Source organism: Mustela putorius, unplaced genomic scaffold (assembly GCF_011764305.1).
Source record: "Mustela putorius furo isolate JIRA1106 unplaced genomic scaffold, ASM1176430v1.1 tig00000281_pilon_pilon_pilon, whole genome shotgun sequence".
NCBI classification, from domain to species: Eukaryota; Metazoa; Chordata; class Mammalia; order Carnivora; family Mustelidae; genus Mustela; species Mustela putorius.
The window spans coordinates 29,726,411-29,752,316 of NW_025421343.1; the positions used below are offsets into that span (position 1 = coordinate 29,726,411).

At 40.1% G+C, this 25,906-nt stretch overlaps 1 protein-coding gene across 11 annotated transcripts in view; it reads left to right on the forward strand.

The window, feature by feature from the left end:
- Positions 1-24: 24 nt before the first annotated feature.
- Positions 25-25,906, forward strand: part of BIRC6 (baculoviral IAP repeat containing 6) — a 227,342-nt gene continuing 201,460 nt past the window's right edge. For 9 of the 11 annotated variants that reach the window (XM_004777910.3, XM_004777912.3, XM_004777917.3 and 6 more), the window contains exon 1: positions 31-450. In XM_004777910.3, the coding sequence (XP_004777967.1) occupies positions 126-450 (325 nt within the window). In that variant the 5' untranslated portion in view covers positions 31-125. Of the gene's footprint in view, positions 451-25,906 lie in introns of all 11 variants that reach the window. The other 2 variants (XM_045079285.1, XR_201180.3) reach the window with 2 other exon arrangements.

The window sequence follows — 25,906 nt, forward strand, 5'->3', positions numbered from 1 at the left end:
CTCCCCCTCCCCCGCCAACCTCCCTCCGAGCTTGGCCCCTCCGGGCGCGCGGCCGACGTCCCGCGTGCGTGCCGGCGCCTGACTTCACTTCCGGCTAACGCGCTCCGCTTGCCCCCTGGCCCCGGATGGTGACTGGCGGCGGTGCTGCACCTCCCGGGACTGTCACTGAGCCGCTTCCCAGTGTGATTGTGCTGAGCGCAGGCCGGAAGATGGCGGCTGCGGCTGCGGCGGCCTCGGGCCCGGGCTGCTCCTCGGCGGCGGGGGCGGGAGCGGCCGGGGTCTCGGAGTGGCTGGTGCTGCGAGACGGCTGCATGCGCTGCGACGCCGACGGGCTGCACAGCCTCTCCTACCACCCGGCGCTCAACGCCATCCTAGCCGTCACCAGTCGCGGGACCATCAAAGTCATCGACGGCACCTCGGGGGCCACCCTGCAGGCCTCGGCGCTCAGCGGTGAGTGTGCGGCACGCCGGGCGGGGGCCGGGCCCGCCGCGGGAGGAGCGCGGCCCGCGGGATGCCGGGGAAGGAAGCCGCCCAGCCCCGGGGCTCGGCCTCCGGTGGAGGGGAAGCGGCGTGACGGGAATGGGGTGGCGGAGGGCAGGGCTGGGGGCTCAGGCCTGCCTGTGAGCCGAGGCCCGGAAGCTGGTGGAGGAGGACCGTGGGGCTTGGCTTTTTCAGCGGCTGCAGCTGGGAAGAAAAGACTGGCGGGTCGGGGAGTGGTGGGAGTTGCCTTTCGGGCCTTGAGTGTCCGGTGTAGGTTGGTCCTCTGGGAGAGGTGAGGAGGCCTCGGAGCCCGGCACCTGAGAAGGGCAGGCCCCGGGGTCGGTTTTGGAGAAGGTGTCGCTGCTGCCTTCTGCTAGATCAGAGAGCGAACGGGTCGCCCGGTTGGTCCCGACGTGAGAGCCTGGTGGCCGGAGGCCAGTGTCGGAGCCGGCATCTAAGCCCTTCCCTCCGGTGGAGAGAAGCGGATCCTCGGCTGTTCGTACGATCCGCAGGTGCAAGGATGTACAGCGGGCTTCGCGCCGGGGGTGGGGGTGGGGTGCGCCTGGAGTGGGGGTGGGGAGGGAAGTAGGCGGGCCGGCTGCCTGAACTGTACGGTCGACGACTTCAGGACTCAGGCGGACGCCATGGAAGACTAGACCTTGTCCCTTAGCTCGGGGCTTCCAACTTCGACCCCCTAGTGATGAGAAGCTCCGAGCCTGCGGTGTATGAATATAGATTCCTTTGGGATCGTGATGAGGAGGTGAAACTTCAGGCCCTCCTTGTTCTACCACAGCGGGCCGAAAGTTAGGATTCGGAGGTATGTGTGAGTCTCGCCAGTGGAGGAGAGCACTTCTGGGTGGAGTAAACGTTGTTCCAGGGACGGGACTTTATGCATTAGGTGAACGCTGTGTGTACTGGAGTGGAGTGTTTTGGAATTAACTCTGGCTAAACTGTGTTTGGTGAGATGACATTTCATTTGCGGTTGAATGATGTATGGTTTAATTTAGAGGTTACAAATTGAGATAGAAAAGTTAGTATATGAGTGACTTACACGCGTGCACAGAGGTGTGTATGCCTGCATTCAGCAGAGTAAATTAGTTATGTGGCTAAACAGTTCACTTAAGTTTTAACAGACACAGATTTTAACATACACAAGTAACATACACAAATAAGTTCATTGTTCTGGTTTGCTATGGAATAAGGCATGTAAGAGTTAATAGTAGTGTAGGGATAGAAGAATAAGAGATTTAACTTTTGTCAGTATGAGAGTTGTGAAAGAAATGGATTGTATATAGCTACAGAATATAAGCCTGGACCATATCTAAGATACGTCTAAGGGAAAGTTTTGGATTGTAGCCTTGTAAGTTTTCTTTTCTTGGCTTAAGGTAAAGGACAGGAGGGGTGTCCCAGATGTAACTATGAGTAGTAACTGCATTTTGGACATAACAACCTGTCTCTATGTATGAGTGGGAGATACTAATTAGTAATTGGATATCTTTCTTCTTAAACTCCCTTAAAATATTTCAGCTACAGAAAGGTATAAAGAATAAGGTGAACAACCATGTATTCCTGATTCTGTTAATGAAATAAAACATTAGAAAGTTGAGCCTCCTCTCTGTCTCTTGGATTGTATTCTTCCAATCCTCCTTCCCCTGTGAGCATTCTCCTTAATTTGGTTTTATTGTTTTCACACGTTTTTATGTATTTTAGCATATGCTTGTATCTTTAAACAATATCTAATACTGTCTTTCATGATTGTAAACTTCGACTAATTGGTGTTATAATATATGTATTTGAATTTTTTATAAAAAGCCATATTAATGGAAGGTTTACAATGCTTTTGATAGAAAGGAGTCGTCTGATGGGGAGTTTTTATGCTTGGAGCCTATGTTTGAGAAAAATAATGTGTGTGAGCGTTTGTAATAAATGGTTGAGGAAATTGGGCATGTATGAATGTGTCTGTTATGAAAGGGGAGAAAATAGTCACTCTAGTGGTAGATTCCTAAAGGGGAGGGTTTGAGGATTTTAACACAAGATTAAAGGTACATGCATAGAACATCATTGATTTGGGTAACTTAGCTGGCATATGATGGGGAATTTGTTAATTAGAAAAGTGTGGGATTGGATATAGTCGCAGATGCCCACACATTGAAGTTTGAGTATGTGATTTGAAATATGTGGAAGAGTCTATGGTAAACAAAAGGATTACAGGAAAGGTTTGAAAGTATCAGTGGACAAAATCTGTGATGTTTTCATTTATGAGAATTGAAGTTATTGATGATAATTACCAGAGGTTGTATAGAGTCTTATGTATGTCATCTATTTTGGTGATTGGGGAGCAAATGCTTTTTTTTTTTTGTCTTGCCTGTTATATGTATGTATTTAACATACTTATTTAGGAGGTTTGCTTTTAATGATTAATAGAGGGTGACCGTCCTATAAATAGAATGAGGAGAAGGTGCCAGTAGTGACCATGGTCCTAAGATGACCCCTCTTTCCAGTTAAGGGGCAAGGAGCTACTTTGTTTTTTACCCTAGAAGAAAGACATCTTTGTGTGAGGGGAAAAAGAATGATGGGGTTTTATTGGGTGATAGGTGTCTTCTGAATGAGTTAGATTGTAGGATTATGGGTAGCTTCCTAGAGTAGATTGAAAACTGAAGGATGGGAAGCAGGACGTATGTATGTCTTCAGTTGGGTAGCAGAGGTGGTGAATTTTTGACTGTGTCTTCTAGCACATATCTGTATCTGATATGCAGTGTTTGTAAATACACTTTCGTTAGATTAAGAGCCATCGGTATAACAGAGGTTAGGCAAGTTGCTCCTTTTTAGCATTTAAGAGTTAAGAATTTAGCGTTCCTAGGCTGATTCCTTGGCCTGGCATTCTTTGACTTCTACCAATCTCTCTAGTCTTGTCTCCCTATTTAGTTTTGTGAACTGGTTCATTTCATTTCTTTCCTAACTGGGTAGTTTTGTTCTTTCTTGGAATGCGCCAGTCCCCTCCAGGCATATCTAAGCCATTTTTTAGGTCCTAGAGCAAATCTTAACTTCCTGATTTTATTTGTCTGAAGCGATCCACTGAACCCCTACGCACATGTTGTCCTCTTAATGTCTATTTTAGTAATTTGGCAACTTACTGTTTGTGGTATGTTTTCTGTCTTGGACTATTTAAATTCCATTTAGCTTTTTGTGAATATAGGATGTCCATTTAACTATATTTAAAACTCCTTGTGGGAAGGAACCTGTCCTCTTGTTTATATCCCCTCCTCAGGATGCCCAGTGCAAAATACTAATAAATACTTTTCAGTTGTGTATAGAGGCTAATGAGTATGTTAAATGGGTGCTTCCTTACATACCAACTGCTAAATAAACACCTTTTCCCCTCCTTTCTTTTCTTAAATAGATTTTGTTTTTTAGAGCAGTTCATGGTAAAATTAACCAGAATGTCTAGAGTTCCTAGATACCTCCAGTTCCCTCTGTACACACAACCTCCCTTCACTATCAGTGTGTTTGTTATAATCAGTGAACTTGCATTAACACATCATTATCACCCAGGTCTGTAGTTGACATTAGTGTTCACTTTTGGTGTACATTCTGTGGGTTGTGAAAAATGGATATATCATACAGAATATTTTCACTTTCAGGGGTGCCTGGGTGGCTCAGTGGGTTAAGCCTCTGCCTTAGGCTCAGGTCATGATCTCAGGGTCCTGGAATCCAGCCCTGCATCTGGCTTTCTGCTCTGTAGGGAGCCTGCTTCCCTCCAGGACACCCCTGCCCCCACCTCTCTGCCTACTTGTGATCTCTGTCTGTTAAATAAATAAATAAAATCTTACAAAAAAAAATAGTTTCACTTTCATAAAAATCCTCTCTGTTCTGCCCATTCACCTGTCTCTCTCTCTTGCCCTTGCCACTCCCTGATTTTTTTCACTGTATAGTTCTGCCTTTTCTGGAATGTTACATGGTTGGAATTATACAGTAGCCTTTTCAGTTTGGCTTCTTTCAGTTAAGAATATGCATTTAAGTTCTCCCATGTCTTTTCATGGTTTGGTAGCCCATTTGCTTTTTAGCTTTGGATGATATTCCATTGTCTGGATGGACCACAATTCATTTACCCATTCACCTACTGAAGGACATCTTGGTTGCTTCCAGGTTGCGGCAGTTATGAATAAAGTTGCTATAAGTATTTGTGTGCAGGGTTTTTTGTGGACTTGGGTTTTTAGTTCATTTGGGTAAGTAGCAAGGAGCATGAATATCAGATTGAGTGTTAGGATTATGTTAGTTTTGCAAGAAACTGCCAAACTGTTTCCAGAGCCGCTGTGCTGTTTTGTTTTCCCAGTGCTAGTGAATGGGAGTTCCTGTGGCTCCACATCCTTCTCAGCATTTGCTATTTTTCCGTTTTGGATTGTGGCCATTCCTTTTTCTTCTATAAAGTATTTTTATTTATTTATTTTTGAGAGAAAGCGAGACCAAGCATGGGGGTGCGGGCAGAGAGAGAAATGGGTTCCCCAATGAACTCAGTCCCAGGACCCAGAGATCACTACCTGAGCTGAAGGCAGACACTTAACCGACTGAGCCACCCAGGCGCCCTGGATTGTGGCCATTCTAATAATAGGTGTGTAGTGGTATTTCATTGTTTTAATTTGCAGTTCCCTGATGACATAGGATGCTGAACATCTTTTCACAGGCTAATTTGTGTACTTGGGATTTTGAAAATCAAAATAGCTCTCTCCATACACGACTTGACCATATTGTTTGTATTACTAGGCTTGTTCCTCTCTTTAGCTATAGTTTGTTCCTGCAATTTAGCGTAAAGGAAGGAGCCTGGTTGTGGAGACTGTTGGCTTAGGTTAAGATCCCAATTTCTGCTTTCCCTCACCTCCCAATTTAACTGTGTAACCTTGACTAAATTACTTAACATTTCTGTTCCAGTTACCCCATTTGCAAAAGGGGGATATAATTGTCCTAATTATTAGGAGTGTTAGTACACGGAAAGTTCTTTGAACAGAACGTGTGTTTACTGTTCAAAAATACTTCTTCTATTTACTTGTAAATCTTTGTAAATACTCTTTTTTCTTTTTTATTTAAACCTTTTTGATATTCTGTGTTAAATCTTTTGAACTTCACTCTAAATTTGAACTTAGGAATTTTTCCTATTTACCACCTTTTACCATCCAGCAAAATCCATCTAGTTTTTGCTTTGATGTAAGAGTGAGGTAATGCTGATTTCTTCAGTTTTTCTTTCCCTCCACCCTCCCTCCCTTATTTTCTTTCCCTTCCTCTCCCTCCCCTCTTTTTAATTTGAGCAATCTCTATACCCAACATGGGGCTTGAACTTATGGCTTTGAGATCAAGAGTCAGATGCTTTATTGACTGAGCCAGCCAGGCGTACCTACTCAATATTTTCTTATTTAATTACTGGTGGTGTTTTTCTCTTGATTTCTAAAATAGTGCCTTCCTACCCTAATAGTACATTTTGTATTGTTTGCTTTTTTAATAAACTTTTTTGAGGGCACATAGAAAGAGAATGGGTGTTTATATTTTAGGTATTCCTGAATTTTGACTTTTAGCTCACTTACTAACTCAGTCTCTAAACTTCCTGCACTTTCAGCTTTTTCTTTTGTAAATTAAGATTAAGATGAACATTTAATAGAATGGTTGTATAGATTAAGTGGTAAACATGTTTAAAGTGCCTAATGCTGCTTGGCATATGTACACAGTGAATGTTAATTCTCCTAAGGCTCATGGGTACTTGCTATTACCATGCTTCTCACTATTACTTTAAAAAATGGTCACTGACTTAGTGTTTATATACAGAGGACAGATATCATTGAAGTGCACATGGAAATTTAAATGCTGGTGACGAATATTATCTCTATTTGGAAGAATGTCTTTCAGTGTATTGGTGTGGCTTAATGTCAGAATGAAGTTAAGACTATTGTATTACTAGTTCTGTGTGCACACGGATTGTTCATACACTGTCTGTAAATAAGTAACTGAAGATGAATGTGTGTGGGTAGTAATCAGTAGATGTTGTACCGTATGTGTACATCGTGTCTACAATTTCTGAAGTGGGCTCCAGATTTCTGTCACCTGGAGGAAACTCCAAAACTGCGCAGTTTTAATTTTTTTTATATTTATTTATTTATTTATTCATTCATTCATTTATTTATTTTTAAAGATTTTATTTATTTATTTGTCAGAGACAGAGGGAGAGAGAGCAAGTGAGCACAGGCAGACAGAGAGGCAGGCAGAGGCAGAGGGAGAAGCAGGCTCCCTGCCAAGCAAGGATCCCGATGCGGGACTCGATCCCAGGACCCTGGGATCATGACCTGAGCCAAAGGCAGCTGCTTAACCAACTGAGCCACCCAGTCGTCCCTTTATTTTTATTTTTTAAAGATTTTATTTATTTATTTGAGAGACAGAGATTACAAGTAGGCAGAGAGGCAGGCAGAGAGAGAGAGAGTGGGGAGAAGCAAGCTCCCTGCTGAGCAGAGAGCCTGATGCAGGGCTCAATCTCAGAGCCCTGGGATCATGACCTGAGCCAAAGGCAGAGGCTTTAACCCACTGAGTCACCCAGGTGCCCCTGCTCAGTGTTTTTAGACAAATAATCTAGTTTCAGATTTCTTTGTGAATATTTCCCTTTGACATTGACTTTGATTAGGTATGAGAAATTTGCACGATGGTCATAAGTGAGAAAAAGATCACTGTACTCCAGTTGTGGTGGAGTTCAGATTGGGAGAATTTTTACATATTTATTTTTTGTTTGTTTTGAGCTTCTTGTTCAGACTTAAAGCCCAGAGCTGCCTGCTCTAAGAAGTCTTGGAGCATAGAAGACTAGTTAGGTTACCCTGTGTATTTCTCAAATATTTTTTGGGATCAAATTCATACTTATTATCACTTTGTTAGAGGTAGAAAATATTTTTTTTTTTTTACTATTTCCTAAATTAAGCTTGCACTAATTTGGATAAAATATAAAATCTTTCTGTAGGTCTGTTTTGGAAATTGTAAATGATTCATACAACTTCCTATTTCCTGACTTACCTTGGGAAGATAAACCTTTCTAGTCTCTTTCTAGTTATTTTATGAAATATAATGAACACAATATAGAGTTGGGATTTCAGTAGCCCTAGAAGATAGTTGTCTCCTGAATGCATCAGAGTTCTTTTTTTTTCTTTTTTTAAGATTTTGTTTTATTTATTTGACAGATCACAAGTAGGCAGAGAAGCAGGCAGAGAGAGATGGGGAAGCAGGCTCCCCGCTGAGCAGAGCGCCAGGACCCTGGGATCATGACCCAAGCCGAAGGCAAAGGCTTTAACCCACTGAGTCACTCAGGCGCCACCCCCCCTTTTATTTTGAAAGATTTTACTTATTTATTTGACAGAGCAAGCAAGCGTGTGCCTATACCCTCAAGTAGGGGAGTGGCCGAGGGTGAGGAAGAAGCAGGCTCCAGGGAGCCTGATGTGGGGCTCTATCCCAGGACCCTGGGATCATGACCTGAGCTAAAGGCAGTTGCTTAATGGACTGAGCCACCCATGCGTGTCTGCATCTGAGTTTTTTATAAAAACTTAATTGGGCAAATCTCTTTGTGGGCTCAGTACAAACTTTATGTTACAGTTGACTGACTTTAAAGTAATGCTACGTGATGACCTGCCTTATGTCAAAGATTTGCTGTTTTATTTTATTTATTTTTTTAAGATTTTATTTTATTTTATTATTTTATTTTTTTTTTAAAGATTTTATTTATTTATTTGACAGACAGAGATCACAAGTAGTAGAGAGGCAGGCAGAGAGAGAGGAGGAAGCAGGCTCCCCGCTGAGCAGAGAGTCCGATGCGGGACTCGATCCCAGGACCCTGGGATCATGACCTGAGCCAAAGGCAGAGGCTTTTAACCCACTGAGCCACCCAGGCGCCCCAAGATTTTATTTTTTAAAAGATATTTTTATTTATTTGAAGGGGGGGCAAAAAGAAAGGGAGAGAGAGTTTATTTATTTATTTATTTTTTTTAAAAGATTTTATTTATTTATTTGACTGAGAGAGATAAACAGTGAGAGCAGGGGAAGCCTAGCTCCCCGCCAAGCAGGGAGCCCGATGTGGGGCTCGATCCTAGGACCTGGGGATCATGACCTGAGCTGAAGGCAGACGCCTAATGACTGTTCGTTCACCCAGGTGCCCCTGGGGAGAGAGTCTTAAACAGACTGTATGGGGAGCATGGAGCCTGGCTCTGTCGCATGACCCTGAGATCACAACCCGAGCTGAAACCAAGAGTCGAACTCTTAACCCAGGCGCCCCTTAAGATTTTATAAGTAATCTCTGTACCCAGTGTGAGGCTTGAACTCACAAACCTGAGACCAGGAGTTGCATTCTCTACCAACTGATCCAGCCAGGTGCCCCAGTTTGCTGTTTTTTTTTTTTTTTTAAAGATTTTATTTGTTTATTTGACAGAGATTACAAGTAGACAGAGAGGCAGGCAGAGAGAGAGAGAGAGAGAGAGAGAGAGAGAGAGAAGCAGGCTTCCTGCCGAGCAGAGAGCCGGATGTGGGACTCGATCCCTGGACCCTGGGATCATGACCCGAGCTGAAGGCAGCGGCTTAACCCACTGAGCCACCCAGGCGCCCCTCAGTTTGCTGTTTTATTAACAAAACATTTTCCCACAGTTAATTAGAGCGAATTTATATTAAAATTAAAAAAATATTTTGATCTGTTTTTAGAGCAAGAAAAATTGATCCAAATTTTTTTTATGTTTATCACGGATCTTTTCCTAACTATTATCTGTTCAAGGATGATTTTTCTCTAACAATAATTTGTCTAAGTCTTTTATTAGCTATAGATTTGCTGAGGGTCTCTATAAGATATCAGCTTCTGGATCCAAACAGTTTGGGATTAAACCTTGGTTCTGTTTGATCTTGAAGTTCATCCCATAAAATGAGAATAGTAATAGTGTCTACCCCAGAAAGTGGTTGTATATATATATATATATATATATATATATATATATGTACATATATATATATATATACACATACACACACGCTCAAAGTATTTTTTATTGTGTTTTCATTTTTTTGGTAGCAGTGGCTATTTAAATACTGCAGACATTTTTGTTGCAGATATGTGGTTGAAGTGGCAGTATTCTTACAGTTTTCCGTGTATATGGAAATGTGACTGAAATATAATGGACATAATTATAATAACTTTTGTATTCCAGGAGAAATATAGACTATGTAAGTTAATTGATTTTGGACTTGAAATTGTGAAAAGAGCAAGGTAATGTGAAGAACTAGTTGTTTTTTTTTTTAAGATTTTTTTAATTTATTTGACAGAGAGAGATCATAAGTAGGCAGAGAGGCAGGCAGAGAGAGAGGAGGAAGCAGGACTCGGGGCTCGATCCCAGGACCCCGAGATCATGACCTGAGCCGAAGGCAGCGGCTTAACCCACTGAGCCACCCAGGTGCCCCTGTTTGTTTGTTTTTTTTTTTAAGATTTTATTTATTTGACAGAGAGAGATCACAAGTAGGCAGAGAGGCAAGCAGAGAGAGAGAGAGAGAGAGAGAGAGAGAGAGAGGAGGAAGCAGGCTCCTGCTGAGCAGAGAGCCCGATGTGGAACTCGATCCCAGAACCCTGAGATCATGACCTGAGCTGAAAGCAGAGGCTTAACCCACTGAGCCACCCAGGCGCCCCGAGCTAGTTGATTTATATTTATTTATACATTTATTGAACATATGCTAGACACGGGGGCACAAAAGAATCAAGGCAACAGGGACACCTGGGTGGCTCAGTGGTTTAAGCCTCTGCCTTCAGCTCAGGTCATGATCTCAGGGTCCTGGGATCGAGCCCCACATCGGGCTCTCTGCTCAGCGGGGAGCCTGCTTCCCCCTCTCTCTCTGCCTGCCTCTCTGCCTACTTGTGATCTCTCTCTATCAAATAAATAAATAAAAATCTTAAAAAAAAAAGAATCAAGGCAACATTTTGGCCTTTGAATGCATGCTTGGTGATGTGTTTAGGTAAATCTTTTTTTTTTTTAAATATTTTATTTATTAATTTGATAGAAAGAGGCACAGTGAGAGAGGGAGCACAAGCAGGGGGTTGTGGGAGAGGGAGTAGCAGGCTTCCCACCAAGCAGGGAGCCCAGTGCAGGGCTCAATCCCAGGACCCTTGGATCATGACCTGAGCCAAAGGCAGCTGGTTAATGGCTGCCCTTAGGTAAATCATTTTAGTGTAATGTTATAAGTACTATAACATAGATATGCAGAGTGCTGTGTGAGTACACAGGAGGTAGTTTCTTCAATCTGAGGGAAGTAGAGACGACTTCTCAGAGGAGGTTGCTTTAATGATTCATTTTGAAAGATGAGATGGTGGGAGGGAACATTTTAGGGATCGTCATTTTAAGTTAGGGTACTTGCTTGTGTGGAGACATTGTGGTCTTTTTTTTTTTTTTTTTTAAGATTTTATTTATTTATTTGGCAGATCACAAGTAGGCAGAGAGGCAGGCAGAGAGAGAGGAAGGGAAGCAGGCTCCCCACTGAGCAGAGAGCCCGATGTGGGGCTCGATCCCAGGACCCTGAGATCATGACCTGAGCCGAAGGCAGTGGCTTTAACCCACTGAGCCACCCAGGTGCCCCGACATTGTGGTCTTTAAAAACATGGCAAATTCAAGGAACAGAGAGAAGTTTTCGAAGGAAACCAGTTGGGAGTTTAGGATGTGTGAGGGTATGGTTAAAGTTGAAGCTGAGAGATAGGCAAAGACAAGATCATAATACGTTTTGTTAAGAAATCTGACTTGAGGGGTGCCTGGGTGGCTCAGTTGCTTTAAGCATCTGTTTTCACCTCAGGTCATGAATACAGACAGGGTCCTGGGATCAAGCCCTGCTCAGTGGGAGGTCTGCTTCTCCCTCTGCCTCTCCCCTCTGCTTGTGCACATGCTCTCTCTTTCTCTCAAAAAATAAAATAAATTCTTAGGAAAAAAAAAGAAATTTGACATGATGTCAGTGGTAGGGAGCCATTGTAGGTTATTTCATAATCAAATTTGTTTTTAGAGAGGTTTGAAACTAATGCCCAGGTATGAGACATGATGAGAGCTTTGTGTAAGTTAGTTTGAAAGGTAGGAACCATAATTTTTGGCAATTGTGGGGATGAGAGAGATGGATAGGTGAAAAGTACTCATGTGTGGGTTCCTACTTTGGGTAACTGGATGAATGGTATTTATTAACTGAAGTAAGACAAGAAGATGTGGTAAGTAGTTTTTGTTGGAGGATTTTGGGAGCAAGAGGGAGATAGTGACATTGGTTGTGTTAATTTTGCAGTTCTTAAATGTCATCCAACTAGAGATGTCCAGAAGGTTTTGGGCATTCAGAGTTGAAGCTTCAGGATTTGGGAACACAGATTGGGAAGACATTGGCAATTAAAGAGAAGGCTGAGCCTGGTGGTTAAGGATGTTGGTTCTGGAGCCAGACTGCATTTCAGTCCATGATTCAGCACTTACTATCTGTGCCCTTAGGCAAGATGCTTAACCTCTCTGCACACCCAACTCATTGGGTTATTGGAAAGATTAAATAAACTGATACATGTAGATACTGCTTAATCCACCATAAGCATGCTAGTGTTTAATACTTTTGTATTGTTGTTTTTAATTATGTAGTTAATTCAACAAGTATTTTTCTGCCATATGGGGATAATAAGATGAATTTAAAATCCTCCCTGGCTCTCAATTTGAAAGCTTCTAGAGGAGGTGACACCTCGGCTCTTGAAAGAAAAAGAGTTAGCCAGGTAGAGGAAACAGCACAAGTAAGAGGCGGGAAGCAGGTGGTGTTTGTTATAAGCACATTGGTATTAGGATGCAGAGCACAAGGGTGGGAGTGATGAAATAGCCTGAGGATCTTGGATTGGTCCCTTTGACCTGTAGCTACCATGATTTTCAGTGTGAGAACTCCTAGTTTAAGGTAAAAAATTTAGTGGTCTGTTATTAGAGGAGCTATGTTTTTAGCGTTGGTTGAAAAAAATACTGCGAGGGCGCCTGGGTGGCTCAGTTGGTTAAGCGACTGCCTTCAGTTCAGGGCATGATCCCGGAGTCCTGGGATCGAGTCCCGCATCAGGCTCTCTGCTCCATGGGGAGTCTGCTTCTTCCTCTGACCTTCTCCCCTCTCATGCTCTCTCTCACTGTCTCTCTCTCAAATAAAAAAATAAAATCTTAAAAAAAAAAAGAAATACTGCGAAAGGCTACTACTTTGAAATAATTTTTATTTTAGACTTATTACTATGTAATTTGAAAAATACTGCAACACAGGGGTGCCCAGGTGCCTGGGTGGCTCAGTTGGTTGAGCGTCTGACTCTTGGTTTCAGCTCAGGTCATGATCTCCTGGGTTGTGAGGTGGAGCCCCATGGCAGGCTCCCTGCTGAGCAGGGATTTGTGCTTGAAAATTCTCTCCCTCTGCCACTCCCCGCCCTCCCTGCACGCCTACATGCGATCTCTCACTCTCTCTCTAAAATAAATAAATAACATCTTTGAAAAACCTACTACAGCATAGGTACTTTGGCCTTTCCTCCCTGCTGGTTTAGCTTTGAGATTTTCCCAGGGCGTATTGGTCTGTTAAGGCTCTTCTGTCTGGCCTCTAACTTCAAAAAATTTTTTTATTTTTTCTCCTAACTTGTTCTTTTTGTCTCTGTGGGTTTGTTTAATGCCCTCTTTATTATCTTTTTAGTGAGACTTGGGAGGAAGCAGAAGTAAATGTGCACCCATTATAACCTTGTTGTTTAACTGGCAATCTGTACTGGTAACCATACTTAAGTTGTTAAAATTTGGTACTTTGTCTTTAACAGCAGTTGGCTGTAACTACAGATAGACTATAAACAGCAATAGATTGCTGTAATATAGTTTGTAAGAACAGCAGAATAGGCAGGAAGTACCTTTTTTTTAAAGCTTTCATTTATTTATATGACAGACAGAGATCACAAGTAGGCAGAGAGGCAGGCAGAGAGAGAGGAGGAAGCAGGCTCCCTGCTGAGCAGAGAGTCCAATGTGGGGCTCGATCCCAGGACCCTGGGATCATGACCTGATCCTAAGGCAGAGGCCTTAATCCACTGAGCTATGCAGGTGCCCCAGAAGGTACCTTTCTGATATGTGCATTATACTGCCCATGGCCTTATGCCTTTGACAAGATAACTTCTGAGAGTTTCCATCTTTAAAATGGGCTGGTAATTCCTTTTTTTTTTTTTAAATTATTTTCATTTACGTATTTATTTTATATATATATATATATATATATATATATATTTTATTTTTTTTTATTTTTTTTTTTTTTTTTGGTAAAGTAGGCTCCATATCCAGAGAGGGTTTGAACTCACAACCCTGAGATGATCAAGAGATGAATGTTTGGGCCTCCTGGGTTACTGGGTTACTCAGTTGGTTAAGTGTCTGCCTCTGCTTAGGTCAGGATCCCTGGGTCCTGGGATCAAGCCCGGAGTCAGGCTGCCTGCTCAGTGGGGGGTCAGCTTCTCCTTTTCCCTCTGTCCCTTCCCTCTGCTTGTGCTCACTTGCTTTCTGTCAAGTAAATAAATAAAATAGTAAAAAAAAGTAAATAAATAAAAGATGAACTCCTTGGTTATAAAAAAGGAGATAATAGAGGTATATATACTTTATAGAATAAAAAAGGAGATAATAGAGGTATATATACTTCATAGAATAAAGTAATTGCTATATAAAATAGCTTGTGACAAGAGCAGTGCTTCTAAAAGGAGTAATTGTGGTCTCATTTGCGTGTTTAAATCAGGGATGTATTTTAGGAGAGATATTAAGGCTTATTCTTTTTTTCTTTTTTTAAGATTTTATTTATTTATTTGACAGAGGGAGACACAGCATGAGAGGGAACACACGCAGGAGGGGTGGGAGAGGGAGAGGCAGGCTTCCCACAGCAGGGGGTCCGATGTGGGGCATGATCCCAGGACCCTGGGATCATAATCTGAGCTGAAGGCAGACACTTAACAACTGAGCCACCCAGACGCCCCATTAATGCCTACTCTTTAGGGGAAATGATAGAAGTATTAGAACGGGGCAGATAGGAATGTTTTCTTTGAGATTTATTGTGGGTGCCAAGAATTTAAATTATGACTTAAGTTCATGATTTGTTTCTGTACTTTGATTTATGGAGTTGGAGAGAAGTAAGACCGGGGCGATGCATGGGGCAGTGTGTCCTCAGCCTTGGTTGCTCATTAGGATCATCAGGGGAACTTCAAAAAAATATTCTGCTTGGGTCCCAGTATTTTTTTTCTCCCCAGATTTTATTTATTTATTTATTTGAGAGAGAGACCATCCATGTATATTTAGGGAAGGAGGAAGAGCAGAGGTAGAGGGAGAGAGAATCTGAAGCAGACTGCGCCCAGAGCAAGGTACCCCACATGGGGCTCTGTCTCACGACCCCAAGGTTATGGCCTGAGCCCAAATCAAGAGTCAGATGCTTAACTGACAGCCACCCAGGCACACCTTGGGTCCCAGAATTCTGACGTAAGTGGTCTGGAGTGGAGCCCAGACAGACTTCTTTTTTTTTTTTTTAACAGAATGCCAGGTTATTCTAATGTACTTCTAGGTTTAGAGGTTCAAACTTCATGAGTAAGTTTGTTTGATAAGCCTGGGATTACACTAGAGGCAGGTTTCATTTGAATTGAATAGTATTCTATTTAGCCTTAATTTTAAGGGTAAGAGGAACCTCCCAAGTTAGTCTGTCTGCTACTGAAATCTACCTCATTGTGTTTTAAATTGTATTAAATGACCATATAATGAAATATTCTTGTAAACAGCAGGGATATATCAAGGACCAAATTTCTCCTGCTTTCTATTTTGTACTTCTCTGCTGTAATTCAGTTTTGTTTGATTTTTGAACCAGCTAAGTGCTTTGATACTTATTTACCAGAATACCACTATAGCCAAGGACAGTGATCTCATACCAAGGGCAGGAGTAAGGTAGGGGAAAATGGGGTTGTGAAGGGTAGAGATGGCTGGGTTCTCTGTACCAGATCAACTAGTTTCATGCCCGAACTGTCTTTGTTTACACTTTGTTTGTGTTAACAAACAAAACTGTGAGACTGTTGTATTTTACCACGTAGTTTAGTTTTAATATATTAAAAAGTTCTTCAAAATCATAGAAAAGGATTCATTTATTCAGAAACATTTATTGTGTGTCAGGCGCTGTTGATAAACTAGTTCACAAAGTCCTGGCTTTGCAAGAACTCATGATTTGGTAGGAAGAGATGTAATTCGCACACACTGTACCAAGAGGTGAGAAATGCTGTAAGAAATTAGAGCTGGTATGAGGTTGGAAATGGGCAAATTTGTGCTGTGATGTGGTCTGGGAGAGTCTCTCCAAAGTGGCCCTTGAGCAAAGATCCCAGTGAGGTGAGGAGGCAGCGGGAAGGTATCCAGGGAAGTTTCTGTTGGCCTTTACTGTCGTATGGCAGAACAGCTAGACACATTTTCATCATATTTGGATGGAATTTGACTTGGACTGATTTAAAATGTAGGCTATGTGAGGAATGATGAAAGGTCTTTGTGACTGCTAGTCTGGATATATGTGCCTTCTATATTCAACAGAGAACAGTAGTTTCAAGTATGAGCTCCAAATAGAAATTCATAAGGTATATGCTGCATATTACAGGATTGTATAGATTTATAGCTGAGTTCCTTCTCATATGGACAACTTCATGTAGCAATAGGAATTTGTGTGTAGATGGTTAGGGATATCTTGAGCAATATCAGATAGCAAAAGTCGCTCCCAAATTTTACTGAATTATCTCCAGTTTAAAATCCTGAAGGAAAATGTAACTATTGCATCCCAAGGTGATTGGGAGATGTGACTGTGACAAATTGAGTAATGTATGTTGAAATAGTCCCCAAAATTTCTTGCGGGGAATAGGTCCTTAAAGATTGATTCTCATCTGTGGAAACTTCAGAGAGGATTATGTTCTTAAAACTTTCTCCATTGATGTCATATACTTAAGATTATAGTTAAATAGGAGGTTTGGTGGAACTTGAGGATAAAGTGAATAGAGAGAATTGGAACTTGGAACTCTTTCTCTCTCTCTCTTTTTAACGATTTTATTTTTTAAGTGATCTTTACATCTGATGTGGGGCTTGAACTCACAACTGTGAGATCAAGAGCCACATGCTCCACTGACTGAGTCAGCCAGCCACCCTTGAACTTGGAATTCTTAATTCCAGTAAGTCTGTCTTCTGGAGACCCACTCTCATGCCTAGGCAATTGTTGGGTTCTCTTACCTGGAATAATACTCTCACTGCATTGCATTTCATCCATTTGTTACCCTTTTTTCGTGGCATAGCACTTGAACTTTCCCAAACTTCTTTGCTTTGCACCGAGTTTAGTTTTATAGGAATACTCACTTTGGCTTTGAATAATAATACGTACTAACAACTTTTGTTAAGTGATTTTGTTTTTGGTTACTTAAATTATATTTTAAAAGCATTGTAAGAACACTAATTTTGTACCCTCTTTATAGACTTTGAATGATGTTTTTATATACTGTGTTTAATTAGTAGAGTGTTTTAAGCATTGAACTCTGATGTTATCTCTGTGGAAATAGAATTTTACAGTGTGTCCTATCAGTTTGCAAAGATGATGTAATTCAGATAATATTTTTGCAAGTTTTGTAGGGATGCACATAGATAATGCCTTGATCAAGAATTGACTATTTCTTGAAGTGGGTATTAGGATTAAATAATTTTTAAAAAGTTTCCTACCTTTGTGAATTTCCGTTTAAAAAGTGATTTACCTTATGGGACATATCGAATAGACTAAGGAATAGAGTAGTTACCTACGATTTTGTTACCTGGGGCAACAGTGTCTTTTTGCTTTTTTCTCTTGTTAAATATATTTTTAAAGAAAGTTCTTTAGGGGCACCTGGATGGCTCAGTTGTTAAACATCTGCCTTAAGCTCAGCTCATGATCCCAGGGTCCTGGGATTGACCCCCACATGAGGCTCCCTGCTCAGCAGGAAGCCTGCTTCTCCTTCTCCCACTACCCCTGCTTGTGTTTCCTCTCTCACTGTGTCAAGTAAATAAATAAAATAAAAATAAATATATGTGTATATATATACATACATATATGTATGTATGTATTTTTTTAACTTTTTTAAGAGTTTATTTATTTGAGAGAGAAAGAGAGCTGGGTTCCATCCCAGGACCCTGAGATGATTACCTGAGCTGAAGGCAGAGGCTTTAACCCACTGAGCCACCCAGGCGCCCCATTTTTTTTTTTTTTTTTAAATACCTAAACAGTATTTCATTGTATGGATGTGTCATCATTTGTTTAGTCAGTCACTCATTGAAGGACACTTGTATGTTTTCAGCTTGGTGATTATAGATAAAGCTACTATAAACATTTGAGTAAAGTTTTTTGTGTGAATGTAAGATTTTATGTCTCTAGGGTAAATACGTGGAAGTGGGATTACAGGACCATTTGGTAAGTGTATATTTAATCTTACAAGAAACTGTCAAACCAGGGTGCCTGTGGCTTAGTCTGTTAAGTGTTTGCCTTCAGCTCAGGTCATAATTCTGGGGTCTTGGGATCAAGCCCCTCCTAAGGCTTCCTGCTCTGTGGGGAGTCTGCTTCTCCCCTTCCTTCTGTTCCTCCCCCCTGCTCGTGTCTTTTCTCTCTCTCAAATAAGTTAATTTAAAAAAAAAAAATCTTAAACAAGAAACTGTCCAACCTAGCATGGCTGTGCCATTATGTATTTTCATTAAAAATAGATGAGTTCCACTTAATTCTGCATCCTTACAAGCATTTCTTACTTGTATATTGTTAAAAAGTCAATAGTACCCAAAGTGTTTTTAGATTCAGTGCAATCTCTGTCACAATTCCAGTGATGTTTTCTGCAGAAATAGAAAAACCCACCTAAAATTAATGTAGAATCTCAAGGGATTCTACAAAGCATTCTTTGAAGAAGAAGAACAGTGTTGGAGGACTCACATTTCAAAGCTTAATACAGTTTTACAGTAACCAAAACAGTGTGGTACTGGTGTAGACTAATGTAATAGAGAGCACAGAAATAAGCCCTCACATACGTGACTAATGTAATAGAGAACACAGAAATAAGCCCTCACATACGTGGTGAATGATTTTTGTAAGTAGGCCAACACCATTCAGTGGGGGAAAGGACAATCTTTTCAAGAAATTGTGCTGAGAAAACTTGGATATCCACTTTGCAAAAGAATGAAGTTGAACCCTTAAATGGAAGAGCTACAACTAGAAAGCTCTTAGAGGAAAACAAAGGGGGAAGCTTCGTGACGTTGGATTTGGCAGTGATTTTTTGGATATGACATCAAAAGCACAGGCAACCAAAGAAAAAATAGACAAGTTGGACTTAATCAAAATGAAAACTTGTTGTGCATTGAAAGACACTATCAATAGGTTAAAACAGCAAACCACAGAATATGAGAAAGTCACATATCTAGGTATATATAAAAAATTAATATCTCGACTGTATAGAGAACTTTAACATCTCAACAACAAAAAAACAAACAACCCAATTAAAGAATGAGCAAAATACTTGAATAGATCTTTCTTCAGAGAAGAAATAGAAATGGCCAAAAAGCACATGAAAAGATGGTCAACATCACTAATATTTTGGGAAATATAAATTAAAACCTAGTGTGATACCACTTCCCACCCATTAGAGTGACTATCATTAAATATAATAATAAGTGTTGGCACGGATGTGGAAAATTGGAATCCTTGTATTGTATTCTCTTGGTGGATGTAAAATAGTGCGGGTGTTACGGAAAATGGTGTGGTGTTTCCTCAAACAATTGAAATTAGTTTGGTAATTTTATGGTATCACAATTCCACATCTTGGTATATACCCCAAAGAATTGAAAGCAGGGCCTTGAAAAAATATTTGTACACTGTGTTTATAGCAGCATTATTCCCAGTAGTCAAAAGGAGAAGTACCCAAGTGTCCATTGATGGATATATGGATAAACAAAATATGGTAAAAAGGAAGGACATTTTGACACTGCAACGTGGATGAACTGAAGACATAATGCTTATTGAAATAGGCCCATCACAAAAGGACAAATACTGTATGACTCCACTTATACGTGTGACTTAGAAGCAGTCAATTTCTAGAGATAGAAAGTAGAATAGTGATTGCTGGGCACTGAGGGTATGGAGATGGGAAGGAGGACTTAGTGCCTGATGATTATAAAGCTCAAGTTTTGCAAGTTTTGCACCATCCATTCTCTGGATGGATGGTGGTGATGGTTGCAGAACAGTGTGAATGTACTTAATGCCATTCAACTGTGCACTTAAAATAAGTTCTGTTATTTTCAAATAAATTTTATTTTTTAAATAAGATTTTATTTAAGACAGAAAGGGAGCAAGAGGAGGGAGAGGGAGCACGAGTAGGGGGAAGGGCATAGGGAGAAGGAGAAGCAGACTCCCCACTGAGCAGGGAGCTCAACATGGTGCTCCATCCCACAACTCCACAATCATGACCTGAGCCAAAGGTAGACGCTTAACTGACTGAGCCACTCATTGTGGAGTCCAGGGTGGAGCCTGAACTCACAGCCCTGAGATCAGGACCTCAGCAGAGATCAAGAGTGAGAGGCTTCACCGATTGAGCCACCCTGGTGCCTCTCCTGCTGGGATTTTGATTGAAATTGCATCAAATCTCTACAGTAATTTGGGGATATTGACATCTTTACTATATTGACTCTTCCAGTCCCTAACCGTGGTTTCATTTAAGTCTTTGATTTCTTTAACACTTCTTTCATACTTTTCAGCATGCATATTCTGCATACTTTTGGTATATATCTAAGTATTTTATTAACGTTTTTAAAAAAGATTTTATTTATTTGACACAAAGAGAGAGCACAGGCAGGGGGAATGGCAGGCAGGAGAAGTAGGCTCCCTGCTGAGCAAGGAGCCCAATGCGTGGCTCAGTCCCAGGACTCTGGAATCATGACCTGAGCCAAAGGCAGATTCTTCACCGATGGAGCCCCCAAGCGCCCTTATTTTTATATTTTTAAGTCTATCATAAACTGGTTTTTGTAGATTTCAGCTTCCGATTTCTAGTACAGTTGACTGATATTTTATGTATTGATTTTGTTTACTATAACCTTGCTAAACTCATTTATTAGCTCTAGGAGTTTTCTTTTTATTTTTAGATTTTTCTGTATAGGTTAATCATGTTGTCTGTGAACAGGGACAGTTTAATTTGTTCCTTTCTAATCTTCATGGCATTTAAATTCTTCTCATTTTTAATTGCAGTGGCTAGATTTTCCAATACGATACTGAATAGGAATGTTGAGAGTGTCTCCTTTGATTGTTCCTGATTTTAGGGGGAAAGTATTCAGTGTTTTACCATTAATTATGTTGATAGTGTTAGGATCTTTGTAGCTGTCCTTAATCAGGTTGAGCAAATTCCCTTTCATTTCTAATTTGCTGAGGTTTTTTTTTTTTTTTTTTAAATCCTGAAAGGATATTATATTTTACCGAATGCATCTGTTCATGTAGGTTTTCTTCTTTGAGCTATAATGTGTGGTAGCTTATATTGATTGATTCTTGAATATTGCACCAGTTCATTATTCCTTCTATAACTGTACTTGGTCCTGGCATGTTATTCTTTTTATATTTGCTAAATTCCATTTGCTTTTATTTTGTGGAAGGTGTTTGCATCGATATGCGTGAGGGATAATGGTATATAGATTTTTTTTGTGCTATCTTTTTCTAGACTTGGCTTCAGGTTTAATGCTGGTTTCATAAAACGAGTTTGAAAGTATTCCCACTTCTCTTTATTGGAGAAGAATTGTGTAGAATTGGTGTTACTTGTTACTTAAATGTATGATAAAATTCTACAATAAAGTCAGATAGGCCTAGAGGTTTCTTTGGAATATTTCAAACTATTAATTCAGTTTCCTCAATTCAGATTATCTGTTTCATACACAGGAAGTTTTGGTACTTTGTGGTTTCAAGCAATTGGTACATTTCACCTCTACCTTCAAATTTATATGTGTAGACTTGTACTTATTATTCCCCTGTTATCTTTTTAAGTTTGTATCATGTTTGTTTGTTTTGACAGTCTGAGTTTTCAGATTTATTTATGTTGGCCACCTAAGTTGTCATGTGCATAGTGTTGTTCATAGTGTTTTCTTATTTATTATCTTTTAATCTCTGCAGGATCTATAGTGTATTTTTTCTTTCTTGATGTTATTGGTAATTTGTGTCTTTTTTCTTTGCTAGCCTCGGCTAGAGATTTACTAGTTTTACAAATCTTTTCAAAGATCTCTTTTTTGCTTGTGTTGATTTTCTCTATTTTTATTTTTGTTTTCATTAATCCCTGCTCCTATCATTATTTTTATTTTGCTTGTTAGTTATTTACTTTGCTTTTCTTCTTCTAGTTTTTTATTTATATTTTTTCTTAAGATTTTATTTACTTATTTGAGATAGCATGAGAAGAAGGGAGCCCAGTGCGGGACTCAGTCCTGGGACTCCAGGATCATGACCTGAGCTGAAGGCAGGCAGTTAGTGGCTTTAACCAACTGAGCCACACAGGTATCCTTTTTCCTAGGTTTTTTTTTGTTTTGTTTTTTAAATAGAACACTTAGATTATTGATTTGAGACCTTCTTCCCCACCCCAGTATAAGAATTTAGTTCCTACATATTTCATTCTAAGTAGTGCTTTATTTGCATTTGACACATTGATATATTTTCATTTTCATCCCAATTAAAAATATTTTCTGAATTATCTGAAACTTGTTTATTGACATGTGGATTATTTAGAGTATGTTGTTTATTTTCCAGGTATTTCCTCTTATATTTCTGTTATTGATTTCTACTTAAATACATTATGGTCAGAGAACATACTCCTAATTTGACTTCTTATATATTTGTTAAGGTCTGTTTTATGACCCAGGATATGGTCTATCTTGGTGAATATTCTATGTATACTTGAAAAGAATGTGTATTTTACTTCTGATAGGTGGAGTATTCTAAAAATCTTATTCATTGATGGTGGGGTTCAGTTTCTCTATATTGCTGGTGGTTTTTCTTTTTATCTACTGTTCTATTAGAGAGGAGTGTTGAAGTCTCCAGCTGTAATTTGGATGCCTATTTCTTCTCAGTTCCATTAATTTTTGCTGTATGTGATTTTTTTTATTTTTTATTTTTTTTATTTTAAGAGTGGGGATGGGCAAAGGGAGAGGAAGAAACAGAGTCTTAAGTAGGCTTCAACATGTGGGGTTGATCTCTGGATCCTAAGATCATGACCTGAGCCGAAATCAGAGGGCTTACCCAACTGAGTCATCTAAGTTCCCAGCTGTGTGTGTTTTGAAGTTCTGTTAGGTGTATATTTTATATGTATTTAGGATTGCTTTTTCTTCTTTGTGAATTGGTCCTTTTATCATGTAATGACCTCATTTATCTCTGGTTATTTTCTTTGCTCTGATCTTTGTCTAATATAAATATAGCTACTTTAGCTTTTCTTTAATTAATGTTTGCCTGAAATATCTTTTTTTATCCTTTCATTTTTATACTTTCATTTATTTTTATTTTAAATTTTTATTTTAATTTTTAATAATTTTTAAAAAAGTTTATTTATTTATTTGACAGAGAAGAGAGAGAGACAGCCAGAGAGGAAACACAAGCAGGAGGAGTGGGAAAGGGAGAAGCAGGCTTCTTGCTGAGCAGCAAGCCCAGTGTGGGACTCAATCCCAGGACCCTGGAACCATGACCTGAGCTGGCAGCAGACACTGACTGAGCTACCCAGATGCCCCTATTTTTATTTTTAAAAGATTTTATTTATTTATTTTAGAGAGCTCATGTGCCTGTGGGGTAAGAGCTGGGGGAGACGCAGAGGGAGAGGAAGAGAGAATCTGAAGCAGACTCCACACTAAGTGGGAAGCCCTTCATGGGGTTCAATCCCACCACCGTGAGATATGACCTGAGCGGACACCAAGAATCAGATGCTTAACTAACTGGGCCTCTGATTTCTGTGTGTGTGTGTGTGGCTTGAACTCATGGCCACAAGTGAGTTGTGAGTTGAGATCATGACCCAAGCTGAAATCAAAAGTTGGTTGCTGAGCCATAGGTGCCCTGTGTTTTTTGTATTTTTTTTTTTAAGATTTTATTTATTTGACAGACAGAGATCACAAGTAGGCAGAGAGGCAGGCAGAGAGAGAGAGGAAGGGAAGCAGACTCCCTGCTGAGCAGAGAGCCCGAAGCGGGGCTCGATCCCAGGACCCTGAGACCATGACCTGAGCCGAAGGCAGAGGCTTAACCAACTGAGCCACCCAGGCGTCCCACCCTCACCTTCATTTCTAATGGACATTTTTGTCAGCAAATTTCTTGTTCTCTAGTGCTTAAAAAAATGGTCTACTTCCTAATGAACCCTATGGTTTTTAATGATAAATGTTTTTATTGTATTATTACTTCTATGTAAGTAATGTGGCCTTTTTGTCTGTTTGCTTTCAAGATTTTTGTTAGTTTTCAGAAACTTACTGTGTCTGGCTGTGAATTTTAACCTGTTTTGTGACGTTTTCCCTTCTGGGAAAGAATATCTGCACTAATGCAGGTTTTTAGTGTCAATAAGGGGTCTGCAAACCCCTGTAGCTCTCAGGCTATCTCCTAATTTTATAAATAAAGTGTTAACTGGTGCCCATCCACAACCATTTATTTACATGTTGGCTATGGCTGCCTTTGTGCTACAGTGGCAGAGGTGAGTAATGGTGAGAGAGGCTATTTATCTTGTGAACCCTAAAATATTTCCTCTCTGACCCTTTTCACAAGTTTGCTGATTTCTGTTGTAGATGGAGGAATTTGAGTTTTTCCTCTATTAAAATTTCCTGCTCAATTTTTAAAAATTTTATCCCCGTAGGTTTAAAAGTCACTTCACAAATAACTTAAAAAAAAAAAAAAAGGATTTATTTATTTTAGAGAGAAAGAGAGTGAGAGAGGGCACACAGAAGCAGGGATAGGGCAGGTAGAAAAAATTTCAAGAAGCCTCCCCACTGAGCACAGAGCCTGACATGGGGCTTAAATTGTGACCTGAGTATCAAGAGTAGGCTGCTTAACTGAGGCACCCAGGCATCCCTTACAGATTACTTCTTCACAGAGTTCTAAAAAGGTGCAGTATGTGGTACAGGGTATGTGCCATGGGTTTTTTCCTTCTATTTAAAAGCCAAAAATAACTTTTTAGCCAACTCTTCTTGGAAAGCATAACAAACATTAGTTAAGCATAGCTTATCTTTCTTTGAGAAGTTTATTTTCAGATATTTTTTTTTTTTTGAGATTTTATGTATTTATTTGGCAGACAGAGATCACAAGTAGGCAGAGAGGCAGGCAGAGAAAGGGAGGAGGAAGCAGGCTCCCTGCTGAGCAGAGATGGGGCTTGATCCCAGGACCCTGGGATCATGACCTGAGCCGAAGGCAGAGGCTTTAACCCACTGAGCCACCCAGGTGCCCCTATTTTCAGATATTTTAAACTCATAAGGCAAATGAAATAATAAATGGTTCATGCCAAAATGGGATTTAAGTTTTTTTTTTAATTTTTAAAGATTTTTTTTTATTTATTTGACACAGAGAGAGAGAGAGAGAGAGAGAGAGATCACAAGTAGGCAGAGAGAAAGAGGAGGGGAAGCAGGCTCCCCGCTGAGCAGAGAGCACGATGTGGGGCTCGATCCCAGAACCCCGAGATCATGACCTGAGCCGAAGGCAGAAGCTTAACCCACTGAGCCACCCAGGCGTCCCGGATTTAAGTTTTTTAAAGGTAGTCTTGGGAGATATAATTTAAGTATAGGTTGTAAGTTTATCAGTATTATTGGTAACATTAAAATATATCGAGTGTTTAATAGTAATGCCACTAAAATCATGAATCAGAGCATCATGAATAAAAAAGTATAACTTATAATATTTTACAAGACTTTGAAAACATGTTTTCCAAGTGAGTGACACAGTCAAGCTCTATTATAGGTTTCTTCATCTCTTTTATTTTTTCTGTACTTAAAATGGCTATTCTTACGACTAAAAATAAATGTTGAATTTACCTGATTGTGAAACTAGTGTTTTTTGTTTTGTTTTATTTGTTCGTTTATTTTGTACAAACACTAAGTTAAGTGTCAGACTTAAACACTCATGGATTTTGTTTTTAACTGACATTAGAGGATTTCTGTCTTGTCTTGTTACTTCCTAAGTAAGAAAGACTTGCTCAAACATGTAAGAAGTTGAAAAGTTCCAAAAATATTCTTTGTTCATTGCAAGATACTTTTCTTGCACAGAAATCTAGGATTTTTTCTCAAGATTTCATTTATTTATTTAAAATTTTATTTATTTATTTAACAGGGAGAGAGAGAGAGCACAAGTAGGTGGAGCAGCAGGCAGAGGGAGAGGGAGAAGCAGGCTCCCCCAACAGAGCAAGGAGCCTGACATGGGG